This window comes from Patagioenas fasciata, chromosome 10, assembly GCF_037038585.1.
Source record: "Patagioenas fasciata isolate bPatFas1 chromosome 10, bPatFas1.hap1, whole genome shotgun sequence".
Classification (NCBI taxonomy): domain Eukaryota; kingdom Metazoa; phylum Chordata; class Aves; order Columbiformes; family Columbidae; genus Patagioenas; species Patagioenas fasciata.
In genome coordinates, this window is record NC_092529.1 from 19,859,445 (window position 1) to 19,882,643 (window position 23,199).

At 44.0% G+C, this 23,199-nt stretch overlaps 1 protein-coding gene across 18 annotated transcripts in view; it reads left to right on the forward strand.

Annotated features, from left to right (window-relative positions):
* The window catches only part of CADPS (calcium dependent secretion activator), a 211,152-nt gene that overhangs the window by 107,416 nt on the left and 80,537 nt on the right, over positions 1-23,199 (forward strand). For all 18 annotated transcript variants that reach the window (XM_071813271.1, XM_071813272.1, XM_071813276.1 and 15 more), the window contains exons 10-13: positions 4,059-4,167; positions 5,379-5,591; positions 16,766-16,902; positions 22,058-22,245. In XM_071813271.1, coding sequence (XP_071669372.1) covers positions 4,059-4,167; positions 5,379-5,591; positions 16,766-16,902; positions 22,058-22,245 — 647 coding nt within the window. The remainder of the gene's footprint in view (positions 1-4,058; positions 4,168-5,378; positions 5,592-16,765; positions 16,903-22,057; positions 22,246-23,199) is intronic.

Below are 23,199 nucleotides of genomic sequence, written 5' to 3' on the forward strand. Positions count from 1 at the left end.
AGCTGATTGTGTCTGATGATGTTTGCGGAATGTTGTTGGAACCAGATCAACTCTCTGCAGATTAAAAGCAGTTGCAGTGTCTACGCCTGGATCTATTGTTCTAGTGACAGGCTCCCTGAACTCATTATAATTTAGACTAACAGTGACAGTTCCTGCTTTTAGCAAAACTCAGCTGACTCGAGATAATATGAAATGAAGTAAGTGCTCAGTAACTCTGAGTAACCAACAGAATTTGAAAATAATTCAGCCAAATTACAGTGTACTACACCGGTAGTCCTAGACTGTGGTCCTCAAGTCAAGGTAAATGACCCATAGCTAGTCCTCATAATCATATTTTCAGTTAGACCCTTGCTGAGAACTGAGCATAGGTGGTGATTCTTGAGAAACCTTGAGTGTTGATGATAAATACAAGATGTTTGGGAACTGCTGGTTAAATAGATGCCACAGCTTGTTACACCTGCTCTGGTAGATCCTGCATGTCCCATCCATACTCACATGAGATGAATCCCATCACACATCCCTGCCCGAGGGGAACACACGTGCCTCTCCCACTTGAAGTTAGGACAACGGCTGTGTGCAATTGTTTGGGGCTGAGACGTGAAAACTGTTGTTTTCACATTTGTTTCTTTAAGCCAGATCATCTCCTCTGCTCATTTGTGTCAGGAAAGGGCTCGGGAGGCAACATACAGCTGCAACCAGAGGACAAGAGTCTCCCATCAAAGCAGAAAGCTGTATTACAGCTGGCAGTATCTTCGCACAGTTTCTCTCCCTTGGGACAAAATGCATGCTGTTAATCTAGGAAAGGTCCATTTAAGAATTTAACCCAAGTGGGGCGGTGTTGTGTCAACAGTGAAGAAGGGGGAGGCGAATGACTGAGCTCAGAGTGTGAGGGATGACAATTAACAGGTTTGAGCAGGATCCTGGGGAAAGCGGTGCTCGCTGGAGCAGGAGTCTCTGGCGGAAAAACAAGGACGAAGTCAGGACTGGTTAATACATATCTACTGTATTTATTAATCAGTCGGATTATATAGCTGGTGACAGAATATGGTTGAGTGCCAAGAAAGTCGGATCTCATTTAGCAGCCTGGTAATAGTGAACTTTGGCATTTGTCTCCCGCTGTCTGCTTCCCCTTTCCTGAATTTCTTTGTCTTTTTCTCTTTTTTTCCTCACTTTCTTTTCCTTCTGTTCTTTTGTCTCAAATTATTTCTCAAAGCATTTTCCCATTTTTGTAATGAACCAGCCAAGACAGCCCTGGATTATTTCCCTTCCTTTAGTTTTACTCAGTTCGGCTTCCATAGATGCTCCTTTCCTGGCCTTCGTTGAGTCCCTGGATGAAATCCCAGCTGCTTTGAGAGTTTGCCCCTCCCTGGGCAGAGATTTCTCCTCTGTCTTCCTTCAGTTTCCTCTCTGTATCTGTGTTTTTTCCAATTACTCAAACCATTCATCTTGCCCATCCCATCTGCTTGCTCGCTCTCATTCAGCTATGGTTCAGCATGAACCCAGCAGGCTGTAAGATTAATTTCTGCTATTAACCGTTTCACTTGTCTGGCCACTTCTAAGCTTCTACAGAAAGCAAGCTCTGTAAAGCACAGTATTTTAGAGGACTGATGAAAGGCAAGCCACAATCTCCACTTGACCCTACAGTGCTGTTCAGCAGCAAAGCACGATCATGACATATCAAGCTTTCTAGAATCTTGTTTCGTCAAATTTTGCTTTACCACCACTTGTAAATGGAAGGAACCATGTTGCACTGGTAGCCAAGGCATCAGCTTCTTTCTGACCCCAAGCAGCAAATGCTTTAGGCAGCAGGACAGGACAGACAGACTGGTATGTCAGTTCTTGAGGTCAGTAGCTCAAGCTGTTCAGGTGCGGGCACTCTGTGTGACACGTTTGGCACCTTCTCCAGAGGCCATCGGTCACTGTCTGCTCTCCCCAGCCTGGTCCTGCCAGCGGCTCTTGGGCCATCCTGTGCTTGGGCCTCGCACTTGAGCTGTGTAAGCAGAGAAGAAACAGGACGTGAACGCAGATGAGGCCTGGCTCATCTCACGGTGTACACCCACATGTAGGTTTCTCTTAGAAGTCTCTTCTAATAATGATGTAGGGCAGCTTATTCCAAGAAAATCCTGTGAATACCAATAGGAGAGACCAGATTACTTTGCCTCTGTCTCAGGATGGCTCCACCAGAGCCTTCTGTCTACATCTATCTGTTATAACTCTTAACATGAGAAATATAAGCTCTAAAATGCCTCTGTGTGCTTCCATACATCATTGTTTTCTTGGTATAGTTGGCTTATTGAGAGGGATAAAGAATATTTTCTGAGTCCAAAGATGAGGGGAATTATTTGTACACGAAGAAGAGCCTGAAATTCAGACCTCATGTTCAGGGTCAGAGAAGAAATGGAACTACTGAATGAATTTTTACCTGTTGCTATAGACCGTACAGGAGAAAAAAAAAAAACGCCTTAGTTGTATTGATGTTTTCAACCAGTGTCAGTGTAGATTAGCACTGACTCTTTTCAGGAATTAAATTTATTATGCAGTCCCTGAAATTCAGACCGTCTAACACAGAGAAATCGAATCCTCACCACTTGGATGAAAACTCCAGGATCTTACCATATATAAGGTGCATTCAAGAGTTTCTCCAGGAGATGGCAGCAATATACTGCAAGTATAACTGAATGAACGCTGCAGGAGTCGTCTGAATACTGTGCTGTGGGGCACTAGGTTATTTTTAGATTTCTTCGTGTTAATCTTTTAAATTTTTGTGTTGCCGGTACGATGGTATGCATTCAAAGTTCATAGCATAGAATATACACTGGTGTGCTCCTGCTATTGGTCTGTTACTTGTCAATCTCTCGTCAGTGCTGGTAGTTTTAAGGAGGATGCAAGATGCTTAAAGCATCGCTTTTAGTCTTACTCCCACAAATGTGTTAATGATAGGGTTTATTCTTAGGTGACTTTTGGAGCCGTTCCTGGAGGAAGGCACAGTGCAGGCAGGGCTGTGAGAGCAGGCTGGCAGCTCGCAGAAGCCCGTAGAGGGCAGCAATAAACCGAACACCGGCTGGGAGACTCTACAGCAATAGATAGGTCCCCTCACTTAAATCGATGACATTTTATTAGCTATGGATGCCACCAAAATAGGTGCTGCATGTGTATTTGCAGCCGTGCAATTTGCCTGGAGTTTGTAGGCAAAATCCCCCAGCCCAGCCTCTCACCCGTCTTTCAGGATCTCTCCCAACTTCCAAAAAATGACGAGCACAATCTATTGCCACCCACCAGAGTTTTAAAGTTTCCTCCCGAGGTCAAGAAAATGTCCAGACAAATAAAATTACGTCAGGCGTCCAGGATGTGACACAACCTTAACAAAGTCATTTGAAATCATTTGACAGTAAATTTCCCCGTGAGTTCCTCGCCTGGGGCACGGAGAATCCTCTCTTCTCCTTCCCTCCCTGGATGAGCCTCTCACCAACCATCCAGATCGCAGCACGCCGAGTACATGCGGGGTCTTGATGCGGCCTGATGGCCTCCTAAAGGCGATTTGGGAGCCTGGCAGAGCCCCCGCAGCTGAGTCGGCTTCCGTCAAGAACTTGACATTGAATGTATCGTGTCATGCAGATGGTACCTCAGAGGAGTGAGAGCTGCCATTTACAGCACTGATGACAACAACTGCCGAGATCAGTGGGATCTTAAGATTGCTTTAATATGACTGGCACCTAGCAATTTAGCTCACATTGTTTGTGACAGGGTGTCACTCTTGCACTTGTCTGGGGATGAATGATAGAGGGTTTTTAAAGCATGGAGCTTCCTCCTTTGGAGGAAATTAAACCGCTGTATCTACTGATGTGGAGAATCAGATGCCTGCCGCAGCAGGGTGTGTTAACAGAGTGCTTTGCAAAAGCCTGATAGAAGTTTAGTCTGTATTATATGGGCAATGACTGTCAAAATTACCCCACCACCCCCTGGTCCCTGTAAAGATGCCGTCAGTGTGTGGCATTTGTAAGCATTTTGCATTGCCTTGTGATCACCTGGTGCCATCTTGGCTTTGTGATTTTCTTCAGGTTAGTCAATATACGTTTGCTATGTGCAGCTACCGGGAGAAAAAAGCGGAACCTCAAGAGCTGCTGCAGCTCGACGGATACACTGTGGACTACACTGACCCACAGCCAGGTACAGGGACCCGCAGCTCCTCATGCTCGTCACCCTGCGTACGGCTCCCAAATGGGAGTCCTCTCCCTCTATCCCTGCTTGTAGCTGAACTGTGATCAGCATTATTATAAATATGTTTGCATTTATACTGTTTGTTAGCGATGTATGACTTTACTGTAAATGGACCTAAGGAATTGAGCTAGGAGTTGTGCCAGAGGAAGGCAAGACTTGTCTTCTTTGGGGACCCTAAGTGAATTCATAGAATGGTTTGGGTTGGAAGGAACTTTAAACATCACCTAGTCCAACCTCCCTGCCATGGGCAGGGACACCTTCCCCTAGACCAGGTTGCTCAAAGCCCTGTCCAACCTGACCTGGAACAATACCAGAATGGGGCATCCACAGCTTCTCTGGGCAGCCTGTTCCGGTGCCTCACCACCCTCAGGGGGAAGAATTTCTTCTTTATATCTAATCTAATCATACTCTCTTTCAATTTAAAGCTATTACCCTTTGTCCCATCACTACATGCCCTTGCAAAAAGTCCCTCTCCAGCTTTCTTGGAGGCCCCCTTTAGGTCCTGGAAAGCTCCTATGAGGTCTCCCCAGGGTCTTCTGTGCTCCAGGATATCTGTTGAGTGGTGAGACTCTTTTTCAAGTGGAGGAGCACTGCGTTTCTTTTATTTCAGTGGGGCAACATGCTGAGCCTGGTGATCCTCAGCATGGCCTGGATGATAGTATCCCCAGAGGAGATGAAGAAAGGCACAGTAGGTTGGTTGTCAAGACCTGGATTCCAGGTTCTCATGTTAGGGAGATGAGAAGATAGGTGCTGAATCGGGGCAAAAACAGTAATAAGCACTTCACCCACGCACCTTTTATGCAGCATGAGCACTGATGTCTAATGGGAAACCTCCCACCGCATCCCCTCAAAACCCATTTTTAATGGGGCTCCAGCAGTGCAACTCACACAGGACCCACACAGATGGGGCGGTAGGTGAGAGATGCTGTTAATCCAAGTCGGTTGGGGTGTGTTTTAGTAATCACGGCACTACCTGGGGACCTGGCGGGCTCTCACAGGTGAGTTTGGCATAGGGGAGGGGACAGACCTGACCCAGGAGCCGGGGGCAGCATGGACCTGACTGGGGACACCGGGGGCAGAAGTGGGGTGGGAAGCCTGGGGAGGTCCCCTGGCTGGTCTGAAAGTCCATGAAAGTCAATTGTTGCTTCCTCTCCTGCCAGGTTTGGAGGGCGGCAGAGCATTCTTCAATGCTGTGAAGGAAGGAGACACGGTGATTTTTGCCAGTGATGATGAGCAGGACCGTATCCTGTGGGTCCAGGCCATGTACCGAGCCACCGGCCAGTCTCACAAGCCTGTGCCGCCTACCCAAGTGCAAAAGCTAAATGCTAAAGGAGGAAATGTACCCCAGCTAGACGCCCCGATCTCTCAATTTTGTAAGTAAATAAGCTATCCTACAGAGCAGAAGTCTTTGATTGAAAGATTTTCTGCACTGCTGTAAATCGATATTTGCACACATGTTTCTGAATCCAAAATTAATTTCTTTTTCATTATCATTAAGCTGCTTTTTACATCAGTGGATCCAGACCCAGTTAACCTGTATGTTTAGCACAACCAAACCCAAGAAACTAAATTCCTTGGGGAACTTGTCAATGAGTATTTTAAAGTGCAATACTTGATGAAGGAGAGACTGGGATCTGACAGCCTGAGACCCAGCTTGCTTTCTGCAGACACGACTTTTACCCCCACACAATACACTGCACACCCAGATCAGAGCGATTCATTAGAGCCATTAGCTATCTATCAAACGCGTCACGTGCTCAGAACTACAGGTGCAAATCTTACAAGTATGAAATGCACGCACAAAAAGAGGTCTCCTGTTGAATATTCAACTGTAGGAAAACATATGGTATTTTTAACAGGTTGCTTTGCAGGCCAGTTAGATGTGAATTTAAAGCAATCATCTTTTAAGTCGTAGCTATGCTGCATGTCCTGTGCAGTTATACCCGGTTTGCTTAATTTGAAATTTAGAGCGATTTCTTTTGTCTTGCAAATGTAATTTGATTATAAACCAGATGAATGCCTCCTCATTCATTTTTCTTGAAGGCCTTGATCGCATGTCTTCAGCCTCTTTGTTGTATAGCATACAGCAGTTCTTGCTAGTTTTAGCAAAATTTGAGAGTTAGAGTCTTTAAATATAAGTAAAATAAGGAAAAGTAAATATCAGCAAATTCTCCAATTAAATCTGATTTTAAGACTTCAAAAAGTATCTCTAAATCTGTTGCAATTTAGAGTATTTCGTTGAAAGGAACTCAGAAAACCTGCTCCTTGGTTATCAATATCTTTTGACCATCTTTTATATTGGTTTAACTTCTTCATGACAGTATTTATAGAAAATAACAAGCTGTATGATCAGTGTTATAGCAGAAAAGCTCTGCTTGCTGCTTTTCTGTACCCTCCCCATTCTTGCCTATTTTGGACTCCCCTCTGCCTTGCATTGCTGCTGTCAGTGCAGGTGTGGCATGATGCAGTGTGGTAAACCTACAGTTTCACTTTAGCGATCCTCATCCTCTTCATCCCAGTCAGGTCACTGACTCTGGGGTTGCAAGGTGTTACAGGTTGGGGTGGGGAATGAAGGACACCTCTCAGAAAGCCAAAATGGGAGGTAGAGAATTTGCTTTTACCATTGGGAGGGTTACTGGCTGTGATTTGCCTCTAGACCTGGCTGAGTCGTGCTGGCCTGAGAGCACACCCAGGGTTCCCATGTCCCTCTCCCCAGCTTCCTGGCTGTAGCGGACACAAGTCCTTCTACAACTCCTTTTTTACGTGCTAAAAGCCTTCAAAGTGTAGCAAGGGAAGCGGCAGAGGGATGCTGCCTGTGGCTCCCTCCCCTAAAAGTGATGCTGAACGATGCTCTTAGCAGTGTGGTTGGTGCAAAGAGGATGCACTCCTGCTCATCCCAGTGTGATCCCTGTGCATTAGGGTGAGGGCGATGAGAGAACATCAAACTGAGGAATCACCTTTCCCTCCAGGCTTCTCTCATCCCTGCAGACATGAGGGTTGGAGAATTTTGCTGCTGAGTAAATTCCTGATGTTTACAGAGTTTTCATGTTACCAGACTAATATGTGGGGTCAGGTGAAGGGTCCCTTTCCCATACACATTGTAATTGCCTGGCAGCAGCTCTAGTGAAGTCTGTCAGGAGTTTGGTGAGGGAAAGGGGATTTCCAGGGCTGTGGACCTTTGGGTGTGTTGTTCCCATGCCGAGTGTTGTGTGCGTGGGGAGAGCTGAACCTGGGATGGAGAAGGGGCAGCTGGCTTGTCTTTGTCCTTGCCAGGGAGCGGCAAAGTTGGTGACTGAGCTGAGGAGTCCTCTGTGCATCTAACCACAGCCCAGCATGTCCACTGGAGACTTGTGCTGCTCGTGGTCTGGCAGACCTGTTATCAGCCTGGCTGTGCTCAGAGCTATAGCAATGCCACAGGTTTGACCTTGCTTTTTCCATCTCACCTGCCTGCCAGGAGGCAAGGATCCCTTGTCCTTGCTTCTGGTGAAAACAGCTGAGATTTCACCCCCTGGTCCCAGCAGGGCATCCGAGGGGGTCAGGATCTGACCTTGGTTTCTCTCACTTGTTCTCGTGCTGATACCAGCTGCAAATCTGAATGGTTGTGGAGTCTCCTTCTCTGGAGACATTCAAAACCCCCTTGGGCACCTTCCTGTGTAACCTCATCTGAGTATTCCTGCTCTGGCAGGGGGATTGCACTGGATGAGCTTTCCAGGTCCCTTCCAGTTCCTAACATTCTGTGATTCTGTAACCTCTTTTATGTCACTGCTTTCTTTCCATCACGTCTTCGCCATACGCTGCGTGTCTTCAGGCTCCCCTTTTTGCTGCAAGCACTGGGAAACCCTCTTGGTTGTGTTGTGTTGAAGCATGGAAGGGGGAAATGAGTCAGCTCCTCAGTTGGATGATGACTTGCTCCTCCAGCATCCTCTGGGCTAGGCAAATAGTGCATTTTGTCCTCAGTCTTCCTTCCTCCTCCTCCTCCCTTGGATCTACATCCCTTTGAAAGCTCTTTGTGCACAGGACCTTCGTCCTACAAGAGGGGGAGAGCAGCACGCCATAGCACACCCTCATCTCAGTAGCGAGGGCCACTGAGTTTTCACATTTCAATGTCTGTACATGGCAGTGCTCATCGCAAAAGTCATTGGGCGCAGCGGTTAAATAATGAGAATCAGAAGTGAGTCATGCGTGCCATACATGATGGCTTTTGGGGAGGCTTAAATGCACGAATACATATCTCAGCTCCTTCAGCCTTGAAATTCAAACATATCAAGTATTGCATTTTTAAAGGGTCTTGGTTTGTTATTGGGTTTTTTTGGCTTGGGTTTTTTTGGTTTGTTTTGGTTGGTTTTTACTTTTTTTTTTTGCCTGCACAAAGGTAAGGACTTTGGCGAGACATGTTATTCTTGTACATTTACCTTTATACCTGTCAAACTTTTTGTGCTTATTAGAGGCTATGGTGAATGAGGATGTGCAAAGAAGTGAATGTTAAGCCATTTGATGAGTAACTGTTGTTATAGCTTTCATGTTGTAGCAGTTTGAGATGGCACATGCGCATGCATGCACCTGCAGACAAAATCCAGCCCTCTGCTCCTGTGATGGAGCTGTCTGTTCAACAGAAACTTGGGAAGAACTGATTTAGCTGTTGGGGAAACTTGGGAGAAATAGTGAATTAATTTGGTTCCTACCTCTTTTGACTCAGTAGGCAGCAACTTTGAGCCGCGCTTAAATTCTCGGCCGCAGTTCCATAGCAGCACTTGACTTGGACATAAACAGACAGCTCCAAACCAGGGGGGAGTTTATTTTATTTGCAATTTAAGTACTGAAAAAAAAAAAAATAGATCCTGCTATTCATTAATTTTTGTATGACTCTACAATTCCTTTAATGTGGGTGAACAATACGTGTTAGACTGAAAAGTTTTGCTTTTTTTTGTTTTGCTACTCTTTAAAAGAGAAAGTCCATTCACGCAAAGCTGTGCTTTTCTCCAGTGTTCACATTATTAAAAAAAAAACCCAAAACTGTTCTTGTTTACTGTTGAAATCATGCACAGTATTATAGTCAATAATGCTGCCAATACATATTACACCTTTTGGCAATACTTAAGCTTCATAAAAGTGGTCACTTGTCTGAAAGCACCAATCTTTATTTGTTCTGTGTTAGTGATGCATCAAACAAAATTCCCAAACATGCTCAACATTCTTTTTTTTTTTTTTAAACTCTTTTCTTTTGAACGTGAAAGATTGGTCCGTACTTGTTTTACGTATCACTTGTGGTTAAATTTCCTTTTTTAATGTCTGTTTATATTTAATGACTGTTAATCACACCATATACAAAGAGTTGGTTGTTTTGAGAATTTGTAATGATTTGTTCCCCCATAATAAGTAGCAAGGTTTATTGAGCTGCTTAAGAAATTTTCATCCGTAAGCGGGTTGTGGTTTTTTTTTGGTTGGTTTGATTTTCTTTAAGTTTCTTTTTCATTCTTTGCTTGAACCCAAATATTTAGCTGCTAGGTTAGGGCTCCTGTCTGCTTTCCTGAGCCTTGTTGCTAGTCTTTATGTTATTCTGGTTTGTTCCTTCTTACCCTGCTAACTTCTAGCTGGACTCAAGGGTAAGTGCTTCCCTGTAGCTAGCACAGCTCAGATAATCAGACTAGATTATCTGACATATGCAATGTGCTTTTTTTTTTCTCTTAAATCTTTCTCATGTTTAGATTTTGTAGTACAAACTTTCCATGTTATTTTCCTGAATTGAGGTTTGAAATGTAAGTTTCCATACTGAAATTAGGATGCATGTGATGTTTGCATAATTGCCTTCTCTCCCTGGCTTTCACATTGGCATCAAGTGATCCTCTTAGCAAAGCCAATCATTAACATTTCTATTTTTCATTCCAAGATGTAAATATTAATTAACATCACAATAAAACCGTAAATAATACCTTCTTTTGTTTCATGGAATTTACATCTAGTTGACTGCTTCCTGCCTGAAAACAGATCATTTTGCACTCTGACAATATCCTTTCTCTCCGTGCCGATGATTGGCTTGGTGCAGCGCACCAGCGTGCGGGGTTAACCACGGACACCTCAAAGCGTAGAAAGGTAGGGCAGGAGACCCCAAAAGACCTAGACAAGGTGCAGGAGCCCCCCCAAAAAACCCTCCACACGTGCCTTGTGGAAACAAGCCTGAGTCATCGAGGTTTGATAAGTCCCTCTCCCGTAAACTCGGTAGGGGATGATTTTGGCAGCAAGCAGCAGCTCTCTGGGTCACCCTGGGTTTGGAGATGCTGACCCATTCAAATTAAATACATTAGTCATGGAGAGGTGCTGCGGTTCCCCCAAATTACTGTAAATCAATGTTTTAGCGTGGGTCTCAATCATCAATCAAAGCAATGCTTCTCAAAGAATAAGCCAGGGGAATTATTATTTTATCTTATCCCACTGAAATGCCTCCTTTGAAAAAGATAAAAGCACAAACTTGTGCTGTAAAAAAGGTGGTTCTTAGTCTTTGTTCGGTCTTAAAGACCCCCAATACAAATCCTTTACTAGTGTTAAAAGCTGCTTCTCTAATACCTGGTGAGTGCTGCTTTCCTTAGGAGGGAATAGCATCAGTGGGTCATGAGAGCTGGCAAATATGTATCCAGAGTATCTGAATGCAATTATGAGAAGGAACAGGCGGTGTCATCCCTCCTGGCCATCAAACAAGACTCCTTTTTACTTCTTCCTCCTTTTGTTTCTTTTTTCTCCTCTTTTTTTCTTTCTCTCTGTGTGTATGTGCGTGTGTATAAATATACCCCTGGGGAGCAGGCAGAATTCCTTCTCAGCAGACACTTTCTTTTTTCTTTCTCTTTTTTTTTTTTTTTTTGGTCTTCTAAATGTTTGGATTTCCAAAGAGGATTCTTATCAGACTTAACCACAAAAAAAAAAAAAGGAAAAAAAAAGTTTAATTGGATGGAAATACAGTTTTTTGCCACTTTGAAAGAAAGAAAGAAAGAGTGAATGAATGAATGAATGAACTTGGGTCTGGCAACATTACATGTATTTGCACTACAATGCATTGCTATCCTATTAGATTATTAGTTTTGTGCTTTAATTGCTTTATTTTTTTAGATAGTTAGAGATATCATGAGAGCGCTGCTGTGTCCTGTATTGTCAACTTGCAGATGCTTCATTGCAGGAATGCAGAATTAAAATGTCAATTCAGTTCTCACATAACTTGCATGAATATAAAACTCGCCTGTAAATCACTTCTACATGCTTTAAGAAGCATGGGACTCTAACGTATGAAATACAAATTCACAGGTTTCCACAGTGATCCAATTCAAAAAAATATAAATAGTTTGATAAACACTGCGAAACAGTGTTTTGTATTATAAATAGCTGATCTAAAACTATGTTTTTAACTTGCCACACAAGGAATTATGTAAGTGCATACTACAAATTCTGATTCATCTAACTGCCAAACATTAGATAACTTAGATTTCAATTTAGTGCCTGGTGTGTCTGGTGATTTACAGGAACATTTCTGATCATTTATTAAAACTCGAGCAGGAAAGAATTTGTTTGCAGCAGGGGAAAAGCCATAAAACACAGGAATAAACAGCCGATTCAGTGTAAACCTATCTTCTAATGTGGAATAAAGCATAAAACCCCAGGTCTCTTAGATACCCAGCTGAGAGGCGAACCCAGGCTGCTGCAGCGGCCGCGGCTCAGAGCGGGAGGAGGTTGCAGAGCCCCGGACACTCGCGTACACACACACATCACCGCTCAGAGGTGGCGATGCCGCCATGCACGGCAAGGAGGGGACTTGGGAAGTCACCAGCCGGCACTGCCGGCAGCTCGCTCCCAAACAGCCTGGCATTTGAAGTCCCAGTATGTGGTTTCTTCCTTTTTGTTTTTTTTCACCCCCTTTCCAAACACCGGGATTTGCTAGTAAAGCCTCTCGCTCCACATGGCCGAACAAAACGAGGTTTCTAGGTGCTTCCCCAGGGTATTTCTTTAAGAAGTCGCAGCCCAGGTGTGTCCGTGCAGGAGCAGGAGGGGACACTGTGCGGCAGGTAGCGATGGGCACACCGTGGCTGGTGAGCTCCAAATGGGCTGGGGAACTTCTCCAGCTTTGCCAGGCCAGCGAAGAGTTTTCTAGAAATATCTGTAAATGAATAGCTGCCATCAATCATTGTCATTCCTTTATTTCATGTCTCCTGATGAGGTTGACTAGTGTCATTGTTTGTTACTGTCCAAACCACATCTTCATTCTTGTAATGTCAAGCAGATATGACAAGCACACATTTTCCAGATGAGTAAGATACAAAGTCACCTTTTAATTTACAGTTGTTTGGTTTTGTTTTTGTTTGTTGGGTTTTTTCTGTTCTTTTAATAAGCAAACGTGTTGTAAAATTTGCTGGATGTTCAGTTGCCTTTGGTACTAAAACAAAGTCACTCATTAATGAAAATAAATAAATCTGGAGTAAGAAATTCTTACAATAAAATGGCTACTCAGAGCCTTTTATAACAAGAATTCTTTTATGGAGCTTGTCCCCCGCTATTAACTTCACTGCTCTCAGAGCAAAATCTGCCAAAATTATTGCTGGAGCAAAAGAGATGTAGAGAGCTGGGAAATACATTGGGAAAAAAAAAAAAAAGAAAGAAAGAAAAGAAAGAAAGAATAAGAGATTTGACTGGTTTGTCTCTTCCTTTTTAAGGAACAGATAAATATAGCCCTCAGAGGACCAAATGGTGAGACGGTCCTTTGGTTTTCCTTGTTGTTGTTGTTGAAATCTTTGTATTCCTTGCACTGGCAGATTTTTAATACTCTGATTTCAAACACTTGTAGGGAGCGTGTGACAGGGGGCTGGTTAATGGAGTCAGTATAAAATGCAAACTGGATAAAAATTAAAAAATAAACCCAGCAGTGTTTAAAAAAGGACCATAATGTAGGTGACCAAGTGTAATATAAAAGGCCAGAGTCTGCAGTTTTCCAGAAGAAAAGGTTCGGAGAATCTGTGCTGCCAATTTACCTCCGCTGGCAGCTGCCCTTCCGAGACCACCAGCGAACACCTTTCAGCTGCACTTGTGTGCAGCCTGTCTAAATATGTAAGATAACTTTTGTGGGCCTGCAGCAGCATTTTGGCTGGGGCCTCGAACAAAGAAGCACCAGCGAGCTTGGCACAGCACCTTGGGAAGGGATTGTAACTTACTGGAGCATCATATAACTTTCTTTCTTTGGTTCCTTCTTTCTTTTTAACTAGAATAACAGAGCAGGGTCAAAAAAGCAACCGTATTTGACTGAAACAATTGATTTAAAGTACTTGCAAATTAGCTGTGCAGTTTGGGTGTGAATTTTAGCCATTCTCATTTTGTACTTTGTTTAAAATCTCATTCGAACTGTACAAGCCATTTTGAAAGAGGTTGGATTATATATAAAACTTCATATGCACATTTTGGCATTATTTTAAATCACACAGATCAGCTGTCTGGAGCAGAGGACAAATACATTTAGATCTATCCTATTCTTTTTGCATTGCCTAGAAGTTTAATGCTTTTGGTATCTTTTGACTCCAAAATTTCATTTTTAAAAGTGAGTCCATTGGGAAAATCAAAATGTAAAAACAAATTGCACATGCATGGCATATTTGTTTTAATTAATTAAGGGAAGTGAGTTTAGTGTAGGGTTGCCCTTTTTAACCTGTTCCTAGTTATTCTTAAGAATTTTAAGCATCTGTCCCAGAGCAGATGCTCCATTTAAGAGACATACATGCGTGTATTACCATTCTCCAAAGACATCTTCACACCACGCCAGCTTTATCCCCTGCAACTCTGCCAAAGCAAAATGGATTTGTTTGCTCACACCTGAGCTGCGGCAGGGGTTGCTGTGGCTGGTCACCTGCCTTCTCATGGCAGAAAACCACATTTTTAAACCATCAACCGAGCAGAAGTCACATGGCTCATACTTTTTTGGACTCTTGAGCTTGCGCAGTTTCATGTCTGATGCCCGTCTCTTCAGGTGGTTGTTCCGAGATGGGGAGATTGCGGGAAAATGGGCTTTCGAGGAGGCATCCAATGGGATGCTCAGCAAGCTGTGGCTTCAAAGCGATTAATGAAAGGAAAATTGCTCCAGATTATGGACAGCGTGAAGGCCATTTAATCTCTGTGTCCATTCTCACGCTTGGCAGGGAACTGTCTGTGCATCTGCCTTGGGCAGGGAGATGTTAAAAAGCCCAGGACAGCCCTTTGGCTCCGTGGAAGCCAGCAGAGCCTCGCTGGTCCACACCGACCGAAGGTCTGCCCTGTGCCTGCCTTGTTCAGTGAGCATAAAGTGAGGAAAAGCTTATTAGTTTGGACTAAAAAAATACTCATATCAAACATGCTTTCTAGCACATCTGCTCAAAAAGGTTCACCAGCTAAAGGGCTAGAGGACTCTTCAAATTTCCAGCTGATTTACTCGGCTCTCGGAGCCTTGTTGGCTGAGCAGGAGGATTGACAGTGTATCAGGGCTCTTAATTGAAAAGTAATAAAATCTCTGAGCAAAGCTGGCAAATGAAAGCCTCCAGCCAATTTGTCAGCTTGCAGTCAACTCTGAGCTCAGAGCCGGGCAGAGCAGCAAACCATTAAAAACAGTCTGATAATATCTGCTAAAACATTTTACAGGCACTAGGGATGGAATCAACAACCAGCATAGAAAAACTCTTTGGGAGTGAATGCAATCGAATTGATCTTGGCCCAAAGGGACAGAGACGGTGGGGCAGAAAACTGTCAGAACAGACAGGAGCCGGGCTGTGCCGTGAGCTCAGGGCTGGGTGGGCTTCGCATCCACCTCCAAGGATGGTGCTGAGGTGCCGTGGAGGTGATGCCCTAGTCAGGGAAGTTGTCCCCTTGTCCCTCACGCTGCCACAGTGCTCGGCACCACCATTGTCAGCTTCTTCTGTCCCTGTGCTAAATGCACGGAGCCTCTGGTGGGGACAGAGTGGGGAATTTGGGACCAGAGAGGGAGGCATGGGGGAGGCAGCAGGACCCGGCACAAAAAAGGGGAAGAGACCCTCAAAAATTAACCAGCTGTAGGAAGAAAAATCAGTGTTTATTCAGCAGGGTTTTACTGAGGAAAATTGCCAGCTACTGCTGAATTAAGTATTGCTAGCAGCTAATTGAAATGTTACATGTTTTAATTTGTCTGATTTCTTTCCAGTGGGTGATGTTATTTATATAGTTTGTATATAGCTAACAACAGACTATAGAGAAGATTTAAAGATTGCTTCCAATGATCAGTAATATCTGAGAGCACAGACATGAACGAGTTATTTAGGAAGACATTCCATCTTTCATAGCTTAATATTAAGTAATAAAACATATATAAAGGAACACTATCATTATCATCTAATTTTTTTTAATTATATTTTAGATTTTTTTAATTAAAGATTTTTATTTCTTCTGGCAAAGAGGGATTTTGTTTTAAAACAAATACAGTTACCATATACTACTATTGCAGAAAACTGCATTTCTTGTGTTCTTTCGGCCACATTGTTTCAAGGCCACCCAGTTCCCCTAGGAGACTATAAACAGGGGAAGGACTTAAATCCTGTTCTCTTTGTCAAGGATTTGGCAAGAACCCATGTAGTAGGAAGCTGAGCACGGACAAAACCGAGTGAAAGGTGTCCTTTAATTCCCTGGCCGCTGATAGAACAAAGGCTGCTCCCAGCAGGGTCCCGGCTGGCCGCACCCAGGCCGGCTTGGCGGCTTCATTTCAACGGCTGAATTAGGTGTATTTTTAGTTAACCATGTTGAGATTAATTAATTAGCCCTGAGGAGTTAGTGCCTGTAAACGTCACCCAAAGCGGAGAAGTGTGAATACGTTGAGGCTGTTAAGCAGCTCGGAATGCAGGCAGGGGGAATTCAGTCCCTCCGTCGGGATGACTGGCAGCTCCGGCGCACTATCGGGTTACTGCCTCAGTGACAACAAACTACATATCAATTTAACTTCTTAGCAATGCTTAAAAGAGCATCATTTTATTTCAGCGAGGTAACATTCAAAGTTACCGTTAGGAAAAAAATTGCCGTGGGGAGAAATACATTAGCATTTGGAAAAAGAACACCGCAACTGGTCTGATACCTATAAAACCTAGCAAATATAGAGAAAAATGCTACAGCTGTAACTTCTTTAGAATGGCAGAATCTATTATAATTAACTGCAACTAACTAAATAGGAGCTAATTTACTTCTGTGAGCCAAAATTCTGTTAACTCAGAGCATATTGTAAGATACAGAATAAGGTATTGGGTTTGTGTTCTGGTTTGAAGTACAGCACTATAACGAGCAGTTGACAAGATGTTAGTTCTAAAATCTTTTGCCTATATGCAATAAGATAGTCCATAACTGATGCAAGTTGACAATGGGAGGTGAAAAGTGTACTGTATAGCCTGCAAAGAGAAAAGATAATGGCAATGTAGGGAAGAGGAGATACTTAGCTTTCATGCTTCATATTGTGTATTTTTTCTGTTGTATTTGTCAACTAAAATGTCTTATATCTCTCTAAATGATGTCTTTCTCTATATGTATAAATGAACAGATGCAGATAGAGCTCAAAAGCATGGCATGGATGAATTTATCTCTTCCAATCCCTGTAACTTTGACCACGCTTCACTCTTTGAGATGGTTCAGCGCCTCACTTTGGACCACAGACTTAATGATTCCTATTCTTGTCTGGCAAGTATATTCTTTGGTCTCTAGTGATATAAACATCAAGCAGCAAAGTCAAAGCTAGTGCAAGTGGGGGCTAATCCCCCTGTTGCTGGAAGATTGACTTCTGTATACACCAGGTTTGAATTTGGCCCAGAGGTATTTTGAGAGGCTACCTGCAGTGAGCTGACTGCTGTTCTTCTCCAGTTGCACTGTCTTTACCATTTCTGTTTGCAATGCTTAAAATGTTTCTTCCTGCAAAGAAAAATGCCAGTGTGGGGATGTGAAGTAGAGAGCGGTGTTTTGCAGCACTGCCTTCCAGAGTCTCCTGGATGAAAGAACAGGGGAAAGATCCCATGTCAATGGAATCCCACCAAGAATAACTGTGGCCCAGCTTTGTGCCTCTTTATAAGCAGGAATCCCAAGCAGGTAACAGGTGGGACTAGGGGGATAACTGCAGTGATGCTGCAGTCTGTCCATGCTCATGTAGTCGCATGTCCATCCTGATTATTCTCATGAGCACAGGTTGCAACTCTCAGCCCACTGCTGTGTAACATGGTCTGTAGGACAGTGGCAGTGAGATGTTCCAGGACAGTTTGTAGCCTTGGGCTGGAGCACATTCCTTGGGGGCTCTTAGGTATTGTGAGGATTTAAATGGCAAATATGCTTTAACAATATGACTTGAGAAATGATTTTTTTTAGTGGTGTTGGTGGGGAAGATGAAGAGGCTCTTAGTTTTTGAGAAAACAGGATGAAGCCTTTCTAGAGGGGCCTGAAACGCCAATCTTGTCCTGAACATGGCATGGGACAGATCCTGACCTGTCACACTCCTAGTGTTGCACAGAAGCCTCCATCCTGGGGTCTGTGTCTTCAGCAGAAGGACCACCCCATGCCAATAGCCTTCACCTTTTGCCAGCTGTGCAGTCCCTGGAGATGGGGCTCTTGAGGGGCTTGCTGTTAAAAGCAGCAACCTCGGAACACAACTGGCGGTAAGACTGTCAGTCTCCAGTTCTGTCCTCCACGTCCCCCTCCGCCATGCTGCTCTTCTTACCAGCTCTGCTCCTAAGATCCAGTAAATGCCATTAGCAGTAGTGAGTTGTCACCTTCCTGATGAGAGGCAGGGCTAGGAGGATTGGTGGTGGACGTCCCCTGAGGTAAGGATGGGGTGGGGGAAGGCTTCAGCGTGCACTTTACCCGCAGACACCCAAGTGGTACCAGTAGGCTTGGTGGGAGCATTGTCAGACCTGCAGCAGGTTTCTCACGGGTTCCATCGAGGTCTTCGCTCTGGCAGGCAGTGAATTTGGCATGCAGCTTCTGCTCCCCACGCATGGCTGACCCTAGGAAGACCATCCCCATCCATGCATGTCTGACAGGTTGGCTTGCAGCTGGTTTGTCTCTGTGCAGTCTTGGGCCTGGTGAGAGAGCTGTGGCCATTGAATTAAATTCATGGTGACGTGCAAGGCCATCACTGAAAATTATTAACAATGTTTCTCTTCAAGAAACCCACCAGCCACACTTCTGCTTGTTATCGAGATGCTTAGGCCCTTGCTAGAAGCTACCAGAGTGTTGGAGCTCCCCGCAACACCAAGACTTGTGCCTCTTCGGAGCAGAGCATCACCAATTAACCATCTTCTTTCAAAGCACCCATTGCAGAGTGTTATATAGAAGAGAATAATGACCTGTGTTCACCTACGCTTGGATCTCACATGCTTCTTTACTTCTTTTACTATGATTTTGTCCTGATTATGGTGTGAAAATAAAACAGACTGACCTCAAAATTTGAGCTCAACTGCAAAGACCTCAGGTTGCTCTTGCTATATCTTTGGGACATTTGTGATACCACTGTGCTGGCTTGCCTGGAGGAGCTGTGAGCCACTGGTAAGCCTGCTCTGTCCACTCTATGTGCCACTGGACAATTGTTATTCTCCTTACAGGACATTCCCATGCAAGGTCCCACAAAGTTTTGCTGCATCACACCTCTTCTTGTTTTCACACGTGGACATGGAGGTGCCAGGGAAGACTTACCCAGATACAGTGGCTCACCCTGACACAGAGGATAGCTTGGCATCACCTCCTTTCCGTGGAACCAGGTTAAACAACGTTATTGCGAGCCCACTCGCTGGCTGAGCCAGACATCCCCATGAAAACAAACAGGCTGGCTGACTAATCCCGGCTGTGGCAGAAGTGATGTTTGCTGGCAGAGAGCACCGTGCTGGGGAAGGGGAAGAGCATTGTCTGCATCGCTTGCTGAGGGCTCCTGCCCATCGTCACAAGCTGGTAGCGCAGTCACGTTCACACCTCTTCCTCAACTTCTGGGAAGAGTATGCGGCTCTTCCAGCTTAGTATGGACCTCGTATGAAGATGCATGAGTCTTCGTGCCTTTCTGCTTGGACTTGTCTGTTATTTCTGACTCTGCCCTTCAGCTCTTCCCAAGACTTCCCAGCCCACTGCTGGCACCCAGCTCATGCAGCTGGGTCGCTGCTGGAGCTCAGTTTCCCATGACGTGTTCATTCGTGGGATTAGTAGAACACAGCACAGCATGTACTGAGGAAAGGTGGTCTTTCAGCGTGCCCAGTTTACCTGAGATTATGTTAAGGAGTCAGATTAAAAGGTCCACGAAGCAGGCTACCAAAAAGAAATTGTTTTATTTTACTTATGATAAACAAGAAAATTCAGCTACTGAAAGCTGAAAATATTCCCTCAGAAACCCTATTTTCTGCAAAAGCTGTGTTTACCTTTAGAAAAATTGCCAGTGGTTTACCAATCCAGACCAAGCCTTGCTTTACCCAGCTTTAAAGCTTCCATTGCACTTCTCACTGGTGCCTGAGACACTTGTCCTCTTCTCAGTGCAGTTCAGCTTATTGAACACAGTCAGTTGTGCTCTATGGTCTTCCTGCAATGTCCCCTCTAGGTTTCTTCATGCTGAAGACCATCTGAGAGACCAAACTGAGCTACACCTAGCTGCGTTGGGGTGAGAAACCCAATATGTCACCAGTATCAACTGTATTTACCAGACTGGCTGGTTGTCAGCTGATTGTGCCAGGCAAATCTTAATTAAAAGCCAGGATCTGCCTGAAGATGTGGGGGATTTGTATGAATACCACCTTTCATCAAACCTTAGATTTACTGCTCCTTTGGAGCGTAATTCAACAGCAGGATTTTTATTCCACACTTCTGCTGTACAAAAGGAAACTACGTGGTCCTCCTGGGCTCTGGATCTCTCCACCCATAGTCTGCTTGCTCGTGCTCTCATGAGGTACTGTGGTATGAAGCTTATCACTGAACCTCTGAGCTTCTGCCCAGCCTTACCCTCAGTGAGTCATGGCAATGATCTTGAGTGGTTGCCCCCCATCCCTTGTGTCCCCCTGAGGACCAGCACTGGTCTGAGCCCAGTGCAGAGGAGCAATATGGGCTGTGCTGGGTCTCTGTGTCCACCCTCCTGCTTCTTTCACCCCAAATTCTGGGCTCCAGTGAAATTAGGGCCAGCCTTCCCATTGATCTCAGTAGGGCCGAGTTTTCACCCCATTGGGAGGACTGAGTCCTTTGTATGCGTTGGGTGAATATAACAATTTCATCTGCATTTCTACCCCAGTAACCAAATGCACACGTCTTTCTATCGCAGAACAGTTACAACATTTCTATATTCTTACTACACCTGCTCACCAAAGACTTGGGTGAAGAAAGGCAAGGTGAAGAGATGGTCCAAGGATGTAACAAACAGGCAACATAAAGAAATCCAGAATCAAGCATAACACAATCAACCAAAAAGCAAACAAAAATACCATTAAAAGCAGCAAAGGCAGATACACCCCTCCCAAAAAATAGCCTTCCAGAGTGCTGTCCCATCTGCATTGTTCTGTGGCTTCATTTTGAAATGTGCACTTCTAGTGATCCCAGCACTGTAGCTACTCCCTATATCTATCATTTTCCCCTCATTATTTTGATTCTTTTCTCAATCTGTTTTGGAGTTGGCCCAATAAGGATGAGCAAATCCTTCTCTATGTCTTTGAGCTCTTAATTGATATTTCTTCAACTCTTTTCAAAGCAGCTATTTTGGCATCTAGAAAAGATTTGGTGTCATCTGAGTGGTAGAAAATATATTTTAATCTTTCACAGCAGTGTTGTTTCTAAGATGTAGCATTTGGGGTAACAGATGGGGTGGCAAAGAAGTTGCCTATAGGGGCAGTGCTCTGCCTCAACTACTCTCCCGCCCGCTGCAGGAACTTTTCAATTAAACGATGAAAGATTTTGCAGCTTGATGCATTCCAGAGCTGCGTCTTAGCAATTGTTTAGCACCCAAATTTCCATGTAAATATTGATGGTTTTGCAGCATTTTGAAAAGAAATCTACAAGAATATTCGTGCTCTCGCTACCGCTTTTCCTGAAGGAAGAGACGTGCACAGCTTCGACTGTCCTGGGATGTTCACCGGAGCCCTTGCGGGGAAGAGCATCTTCCTCAGGAGCCCTGACGTTGCACTACAAGCCGTGTGTCACCAGGCCCTCAGGACTGACAGACAGAAATAGTCTGAGGTTTCTGGATGTGTAAAGAAACCCTGCTCGTGAGCAGAGCTTCCCTTTGCTTCAATGCCGAGGAGGTGGGCAATGGCAGAGCACATTGTCAGTGGTACGCAATAAGGACAATGGAAAATGTCCCTTTCTGATACTGCAGAGCTGCCTTCCTCCATCTGCAGGATGTTCCTACCTGCCAGACACAAGAGAAGTCATTACTCAGTGTAATCCTCCATGTACTCCTGCAAATCAATCTTCTTGCTCTTGGCCGAATGTACAGTCCCAGCCCCAAAATGAGATTACTGTTTCATGCTGTTTAAATAATCAAAACTTTGTCATTTCTTAAAGGTCCAAGTATTTATTTTTCCTTTTTTTTTTTTTTTATTTTTCTTTGCTAGGCGCTGACATGAACTGGCCTAACTTTTCAGCATTTTAAATGCCGTTTTCCTTTAAGGGTAGTATAATATGCTTTTGTTAACAGTTGCACTGAGTATATGCTGTGTTTGGATAATGATATACAGACTGTGTAAGAGTGACCTCTCTCCTTTTTCCTTAAGGTAGCCTTAGATTTGTATTTCTTTTATTAGAACAGTTGACCACTACACTTCCAAATCTGATAGCCTTTGTATTTAATAACCTATATTTGAAATCAAGTCTCTTTATTTCTAAACAGGGCTGGTTTAGTCCTGGCCAGGTCTTTGTGCTAGATGAGTATTGTGCACGTAATGGAGTGAGAGGCTGTCACAGACATCTCTGCTACCTCAGAGATTTGCTAGAACGCGCAGAAAACGGAGCTATGATTGACCCCACCTTACTTCACTACAGCTTTGCCTTTTGTGCATCACATGTTCATGGCAACAGGTAAGGAATTCTTCTTGGCTTGCAGCTCCCTGCCGGCAAGGGATGACTTTGTCAAACATAGGTTTCCTTGGATAATGCACAACAGTCCCCAATTTGTATTTACAGTGGATGTTTGGCAGCAGCGGTTCTAGTGGAATAGTCAGTTTGTTTGTTTGTTGCGTTGCTTGTTTAATGTAAGCAATAAAAATGCACACAGAGCATCCAGAAATGAGGGGATTTAACCTTCTTGCCCAGGCACCTGCTCGATGCAGCGCTGGACAAGGTAGACTCGAAGTACAAGTGACTGCCACAGGTTGAATAAATAGAAGTAAATGATATCCTGTGCTGGTTTAGTTGCTGTGTGAGAGGATCTGACAAGTTGCAGCACTGAAATTTTCAGCAGCATCTAACTTTAGTGTTCAGAAAGGCTTTAAAGCCCTTGGGCACCCATGTCTCCTTTAAAGTTTGTGTGACGTCAGTTTGGAAATTGCTTAGACATAACTGAAAATTTTGTCTCGCTACTGTTGAAAAGCAATTTCCATTTCAGAAGTATCCCATTCCTTTCTCTCAAATGTGGCAAACATTTGATGGGAGGAATTGGAGCTGTGCTTTTTCCTTTCCTATTTATTTTGTTGACCGCTGTAGCATCTGCTGCATCTGCTTTTTTCTGTTAAGTTGCATTATATACTTTGAGATATCACTCTTTCTTGCATATGCTCCTGAAGGAAGGAATGTTATGAAATAATTATGTGTTTTCATAGACCCTCTGGTAAATACCATGCTGAATTATGGCACACATTGCCCAGGTTTCATGTTGCAAGGCTGCTGCTTGCTTTTGCAGTTACTTTCCTACATCTCGTCATGGAAACCAAGTTTTCACTTCCTTAGTTTCTTTTTTAGTTCTGACTTTCTTTTGCTTATTCGTTCCTTCTTTGCCAATTGTTAATTTGATTTCAGTTATTTGCTCTCAGTTTA